At 47.9% G+C, this 7105-nt stretch overlaps 1 protein-coding gene across 1 annotated transcript in view; it reads left to right on the top strand.

Annotated features, from left to right (window-relative positions):
- Positions 1-5654, top strand: part of FRS3 (fibroblast growth factor receptor substrate 3) — a 6345-nt gene extending 691 nt beyond the window's left edge. Inside the window, exons 2-5 of the mRNA XM_010167234.1 lie at positions 503-689; positions 3107-3268; positions 3797-3954; positions 4728-5654. Of these exons, the coding sequence (XP_010165536.1) occupies positions 503-689; positions 3107-3268; positions 3797-3954; positions 4728-5654 (1434 nt within the window). The remainder of the gene's footprint in view (positions 1-502; positions 690-3106; positions 3269-3796; positions 3955-4727) is intronic.
- Positions 5655-7105: the final 1451 nt, after the last annotated feature.

The raw sequence follows: 7105 nt of genomic DNA, 5'->3' as shown, positions 1-7105 counted from the left end.
TTCCTAATATCTAATCTAAACCTGCCCTCTTTCAGTTTAAACCCATTTCCCCTTGTTTTGTCATTAACTGACCTTATGAAAAGTCCCTCCCCACCTTCCTGGAGCCCCTTCAGGTACTGGGAGGCCGCTATAAGATCTCCCCAGAGCCTTCTCTTCTCCAGGCTGAACAGCCCCAACTCTCTCAGCCTGTCCTCACAGCAGAGCTGCTCCAGCCCTTGCATCATCCTGGTGGCCTCCTCTGGACTTGTTCTAACTGGTCTATGTCTTTCTTATGTTGGGGGCTCCAGAACTGGACGCAGTACTCCAGGTGGGGCCTTACAAGAGCGGAGTAGAGGGGCAGAATCACCTCCCTCGACCTGCTGGACACGCTTCTCTTGATGCAGCCAAAGGCATCTCAGGAGATGAAAGGGGAATCCACGGGAATTACAGTATCTTTGTGGGTGGGCTTTTTTTCCATACCAGTGCATTGAGTTTCCTGATGTGAGCTCTGTGGCCTCTGCAGGTAACGAATGTGGATGATGAAGGTAACGAGCTGGGATCTGGGATTATGGAGCTGACACAGACGGAGCTCATCTTGCACACTCACAAACGAGATGCTGTCAGGTGGCCCTACCTCTGCTTGCGCCGCTACGGCTACGACTCCAACCTCTTCTCCTTCGAGAGCGGTCGTCGCTGCCAGACAGGGCAGGGTGAGTGTGGAGGTTCCCAGAGGAAGGAACTGCTGAGGTTTCTGTTCCCAGAGTGAGCTGGTGCTTGTGTCTTCGCAAACTCCCACCTCTAATGAATCGACAGGTTCTTTTGCAGCCTCTGTTCCCCCAGGTACCAGAGCGTGCAGGGCACATACAGTTAACACTCCTGATTAAAACACTCATGAGAACAACAACATGGCTCAGGACCTGGGCATAAATCTAATCATCTCATTTTGCTCGTGCGTTGGTGCTCTTGAAGTAACTGGTGAAGCAGGTTTGAGCTTTGGACAGGGCGTATTTAATGTCAGAGATGATGTTAGTTCCACTGTCAGCTCCGTGCTTCAGTACCAGAGCGCGGCTGTGGGACGAGGAGTTGCTGGACTTCTTTCCTTAGGAGCTAGAAAGTGCTTTTTGCAAGACTGAAGCTTTTATGTGCATCTTTTATCTCCAAGGATCAAGCGAAAGGACATCACCTGCCCCTTTTTGCAGGTCCCTCTTGGGGTTCACTTACTCCACGGAGCTGCCAAATGCACGTCGGTAGCGATAGCTGTTGGAGCACATTTTGTTTTTCTCGATGCCTTCTCTCTGCCTTGGTTAGTGCAAGTTCTACTTAATGCTTTGCATTTTGTTCTGGCAGCACTTTGGAATGTAGAGGGAAAACGAGTTTGAAGTTTTACTGATTTTTTTTTTTAATGCATGGGGATGCTGTGCATGGAGAAGGGAAGTGAGTCACCCAGGAGTACCTGCCAAGTCATCAGCAGCTCTGGGAATAGACTTGTGTTTTACAATGGTGCCTGTTAGTTCCTTTACCAGTCTGTCTCTCTTGCTTTTAGAGCTGAACATTTTCTTGGCATTTACATCTGAAAAAAAAAAAAAAAAAAGAAAAAAAGTTTGTTTCCTCATTCTATTAATGTGTTTGTAAATTCCTTCTTATCCAGAAGGACTCTGTGTGACTGTTCAGGGTCTGTGCAAAGCGCTGTGCAAATCTCTAGTGCCCTGTGCTCCTTTGTAATATTTCTATCAGTGGGGTTTTCCTCTCCTGGAGTCATGTGCTTGTCAGTTGCCAGCGATAGGAACTGCTTGTCTTTGGTTTCTGATTTGCCTTTTGCAGGATGCACTGATTAGAATTCTGCCCTCTCTGTGTTTTGGTTTTTTATTTAGGTTCAGGTAGTGGGGATAAAGCAGAGCCATTTGCTTTTCATATATTACAGATATTTTTAGCACACACATACTAGGGGGTTGGAACTGGATGATCTTTAAGGTCCTTTCCAACCCAACCCATTCTATGCTTCTATACTCATCCATCAGTCTTTAAGCAGACAGAGATGAGAGGGATGACATTGTGTTTTGATGAGTTTTCTCCTTTCTTCGTAGGATTTTAGTCTGCTTAGTTAATTTTATTTGGAAGACTTCTTCCTGATGCTGCTCCCCACGTTTTTAAGGCAGATAAAGCTTTTTTATTTTTTGGTCAGAATGTTTCAAACCTTATTCTTTGGGGTCTCAGAGCTGTTGCTGCTGTGCTCTTTCTCGTTGCTATGGCTTTTGTGTGTGTGTGTACGTGTGCCAGTTTGGGATTGGTTAGCTCTGCACACACCAGCTCTGCTTTGGGGAGACACTGTTTAGTTCCATATATTTTTGAGATAGGAAGTTCTCATCCCTCCCTCACATGCACACTCCACAGGGCCCAGTTCAGCTTCCAGTAGTCACTGGATAGACTTTCCTCTGGTAAGGTGAACTGGACTGGGTGCTGGATGAGTTAAAATAGAAGATTATAACAAGGGGGAATGGCTCTAAACTGGAAGAGGGGAGGTTTAGACGAGATGTGAGGAAGAAATTCTTTAGTGTGAGGGTGGTGAGACACTGTCCCAGGTTGGCCAGGGAAGCTGTGGCTGCTCCTCCCTGGAAGTGTTCCAGGCCAGGTTGGATGAGGCTTTGAGCAACCTGGTCTAGTGGAAGGTGTCCCTGCTGCTGGCAGGGGGGTTGGAACTGGATGAGCTCTAAGGTCCCTTCCATCCCAAATCACTCTATGATTCTATGATTAACGATGAAACAAGACTGGTTAGCCTGTCCCTTTGACATCTCTGCTCGTGTGGGATTCATTGTCTTAAGATAACTGGGGTGCTCACTGGTTTCCTTCTGGACTCGATGATCTTAAAGGTCTTTTTCAACCTAAATGCTTCTGTGATTCTAATAATGCATTATTTGGTCAGATGGCAGTCATGGCATTGTATTTCTGTTGATGCAATAATCCACTGAGGTGGTTTTCCCCTGGCTGTGGGCTGCAAGTGTTGATTGTGTTAAACACAGCAAAAAAAAAATCAGAATTACCTGTTGATTTAGAGCAGGAGTTACACATCCTCCTGTTAAAGCGGGATTGCTTTCTTGCTTTTCTGACCCTCCTCCTTGTTCCTGTGCAGGGATTTTTGCCTTCAAATGTTCTAGAGCAGAGGAGATCTTTAATCTGCTTCAGGACCTGATGCAGTGTAACAGTATCAACATAGTGGAAGAGCCTGTTGTCATCACCAGGAACAGTCACCCCACGGAGCGGGAGCTCTCCCGGACCCCCCAGGCACCCAACAGTAAGGCTTCTTCAGTGTCTGGGGAGAAGAAGGGGGGAACACAGAGATGTGAGTGATGTCTGCAGTTGCTCATGTGAAAGTGCCCTGACTCTTATCTTTGTGTCCACGTGTGCCCTGTTTATTTTAAGGCTCAACTTGTCTCCCATGTGGTATTTTGTTTCCAAGGGAACGGCAATGAAAAGCCCTTCAAATAATCAACCGAGTTGTCACCCTTCAGTTGATTTTCATCTGAAGGGACCTTTTTTAAGTAATACCTACAAGGATCAGATGGTTCCTAGAGGAAACTACATCTGGAAAAATTTGGATTTGCTCAATTTCTATCTCCATTAGGAGTGACTTAAATAGATTTAAACAGAGGGCCTAGCCCTTGTATTTCTACTGGGTACTTCCCGGTAGGGATCTTTCCCAGACAGGCTGATTCTGACTTACAGGCTGCAGTTAAGAGGCCAGCTTACTGTGAAAATGAAGTCGAGTCTATTTCCTACCAGACCAATGCTCTAATTCTTATCTGTCTTGATTCTCTCCCAGGTCTGGGGTACACTGTCCCAGGATTTCCCAATGGATTTCACAGCTTCCCTGGAGAATCCCTCTCATACTCCTCAGCCCGCCACCCCTCCATCAGCAGCCTGAGGCATTCCTCTGTGGGTGAAGACTCTACTCATGCCCTTATTGGGCCTGAGGAGCAGGTAAACCTGGATGTCCTAAATGTTGGCAAGCAGTGAACAAGCAGCTTGTTTTGTTAGCAGTCCCGTGTAGTTCTCCATTTCTCCTACTCCAGCAAAGCCCAAGGGATCCTCGTACCTTGTCATCCTCTTTTTTCCTCTTTTGCTTCATTTTGCTCTTGGAGGGTTCTGCTCTCTGATGCTTCACTAGAACAGATGCTCTGTCAGGGCTGACTGAGTTGGCTTCCTTGATCCATGATTATTGGCGTGGCAATTATTTAACAGCAGCATTTAGCATGTGAGTCACGTTGCCTTATCTGTCAGCTATTGCTACAGCCCCTAAACTGATGTGCAGATGCATGCTCAACTCCAAACTACTTTTATTTTTATTTACTCTTTGTTCTCAGTTTTAGAATTTAATTTTTTCCCCTACAAAATCCAGCTTGTCTCGACCATTATCAGAGAAGCCTGGGTAGGTGTGAGTGCTGCAGTCGCCAGCATAAGCCACTCAAGGAAATATTTTGCAAGTGACTTTGCTTTTTGTTTGTTGAGCATGAAATAGATGATGTGTATCTTCTGTAGTTGGTCTCCTTTTTGTCTCTCTGTCAGCCCACAAATCCAGAAATGGCTTTCACGCTTTGCTTCCCAAAATCTTTTCAACCTCTGAAATTCTTTCATCTCTTCCTGCTTGATCAGCCATGGAAAAATTTTCCATTCCTGTTGGTTTCTCAGCTGCTGGCAACTGCTTTGCTCTTGTCTCTTCTCCTTTCACTGTCCCTCTGCTTCTCTCCTTGCAGTCCCACACCTACGTCAACACAGCCAATGGTGATCAGGAGCTGAGGGGCCGACATTGTATGCACTCCTTGCCTGAAGTCCACCCTCCTTTCCCCCATAGGAACCACAGCTGCTCCCTCGAAGACCGCAATCCCCAGGTCTTTCTCCAGCCAGGGGAGGTTAAATTCGTGTTGGGTCCCACGTCCAACCACAAACCCATCTGTCGGCATCACTGGGATTGCAGGACTCACTTCTGCCCCGCCAACAACAACAACAACGAGTGTGAGGAGGAGTGTCCTTCACCCCAGTGTGTCTATGAGAACGTCAATGGCTTGTTACCCCCCAGCACCTCCTCTCTCTGCAGAGGCAGACGCTTGAAACTCACCCGGGAGGACACGGGTTTACCCGGCTGCTCCCATCGCAGAACAGCTTTGCTGCACTATGAGAACTTGCCGTCGCTGCCCCCAGTCTGGGAGTGCCAACCACTTCGGCCAGGCGAGGAGGACACGGGTGCTGAGGATGTGCTGACTCCTTCCCCCAACGGTTACTCTGAGGCTGGTGAAGAAGATCCCCTGCAGAACTACATGAACTCAGAGAACACAGCATTGCACAGGGGCAGCGGCCAGCGGCGCAGCAGCTTCCTGCCAAAGCCTCGTCACAGCTGCATGCCCAATGTCTTCAGCTTTGATTTCCCCCGGCCCTGTCCGGAGCAGCCGAGACAACTCAACTATATCCAGGTGGAGCTGGAGGCTGAGCCATGCAAGGGACATCAGAACCCACCAGTCACCCGTGTCCCACCTCCTGCCATCCACGAAACCCGCCGGACGGACTCCTACGCTGTCATTGACCTAAAAAAGACAGCGGCCATGTCCAGTTTGCAAAGGGCCCTGCCCAGAGATGATGGGACTTCACGGAAAACTCGACATAACAGCACTGACCTGCCTCTGTGAGGGGGAACGCCAAGTGCAAGCACTGTGTCGTGGCTTCGGTACCTGCCCTTCAGTGTATTGCCCGGTGTGACTTCCACTTGCCATTGCCTTCTGCTCCCCTCTTTACCCCATTACGTGGTGTCATGGGATGGCTCCTACAGCTGATGCTAAGGCTAGTCTGTCTGTCTGTCTTCCCCTCTCCATCTCTCCCCTGTAGTTCATTTTTAATACCTCGTGGCATATTTGACGATGCTGTTTGAAGGTTAAATTCCTGGCAAAAAAGGGCAGAAGGTGCCGGCAAGAGTAGAGGAAATGTGAGGATACAACCTTGAATCGGGTTAGCTCTCCTGATTGCCTGGCAGCTCGGTGAGCGGTGCCGACAGCCTGGCTGCAGGGGCAGGGCAGTAGCGTGCTGGAGGCCTGTTGCCAAAAGCGAGTTGCTTTAGGAGCTCCACTGCAAATCGAGCCCGTTTCCCATGGATTTCATGCCTTGTGACTCCAGGCACGCTCTGCAGCTGAGCTACCCCAAAATTGGGTTTTGCCTTGTAGTTTTGCTGGTCCCTGGTGATGTGAGAGCTCATGGTGTGGTCTTTCCCCTCTCAACTCGCTCCTTCCTCCCCTTTGTGCTGTTACCTATTTTCTTGAAGCTTGTAGGAGTGTTTTATACTTCTGTCTCTTCCTCAGATTCAATTTAAATTGGGCAACTCTAGAAATTAATAGAAATTGTGTGATTACACACTGTGATCACACAGACCTGCTTTCCTGAAGAAACCCTGCCTTAAAAGAGGAAGGAAAGACCACAACTAAAGAGAGAGATTTGAGGTTTGGTATAGAAAACTTAAGTTGTGCCATACCCTGTTTTGATTTTTAAGGGTTCTGGTGACTGTTCAGAAATGGTGTGGATTTATTTATTTGTTTACTTATTTATTTATTAAATGTTCTTTTGCATCCCAGTGATAATTGCCCAAACCGGTGCCAGTATGAAACACGTACTCGCTGTGGCTCAATCCTTCTGTGGAGGGAACAGATCTCAGAAGAAGGTGGTGACTTTGCTGAGCTGCAGTTGGGGAAAAGAGCAGCTGTGAATCAAAACCTTTCATTTTTGTAACTGGTTCTGACTGTCACAGGGTGGGTAGGAAATGGTATGGGAGACGTGGGAGCACGGGCAGAGCTGCCAGGCAGCCAAGCTTGGAGTTGTATCAAAGTCATTGCCTACACCCACGTGCCTGGCTGGGTCCATGAGAAATATTTAATCAGTGTTTTAAATGAATGTGCAGTTTGTTTCCTATAACTACGGACTTGGAAGGGCTAAATTTCAGCTCTCGGGTAAATTTTGTGGCCTTTGATGTGGATTTTTCTCTTGATACCAGGGCTGAGTCGAAGCTGAGCTGTCAGACCTCTGTGTGAGGTCCTGCTTAGGGTCTCTGCTCCTCTCCTGTTGCAGGATGTTCCACCATCCCTCTCTGCGTGGT

The sequence above is a fragment of the Antrostomus carolinensis genome, unplaced genomic scaffold, assembly GCF_000700745.2.
Source record: "Antrostomus carolinensis isolate BGI_N321 unplaced genomic scaffold, ASM70074v2 scaffold16344, whole genome shotgun sequence".
Taxonomy (NCBI): Eukaryota; Metazoa; Chordata; class Aves; order Caprimulgiformes; family Caprimulgidae; genus Antrostomus; species Antrostomus carolinensis.
The sequence above is the reverse complement of the archived record's forward strand: the minus strand, read 5'-3'. Positions and strand labels throughout refer to the sequence as shown.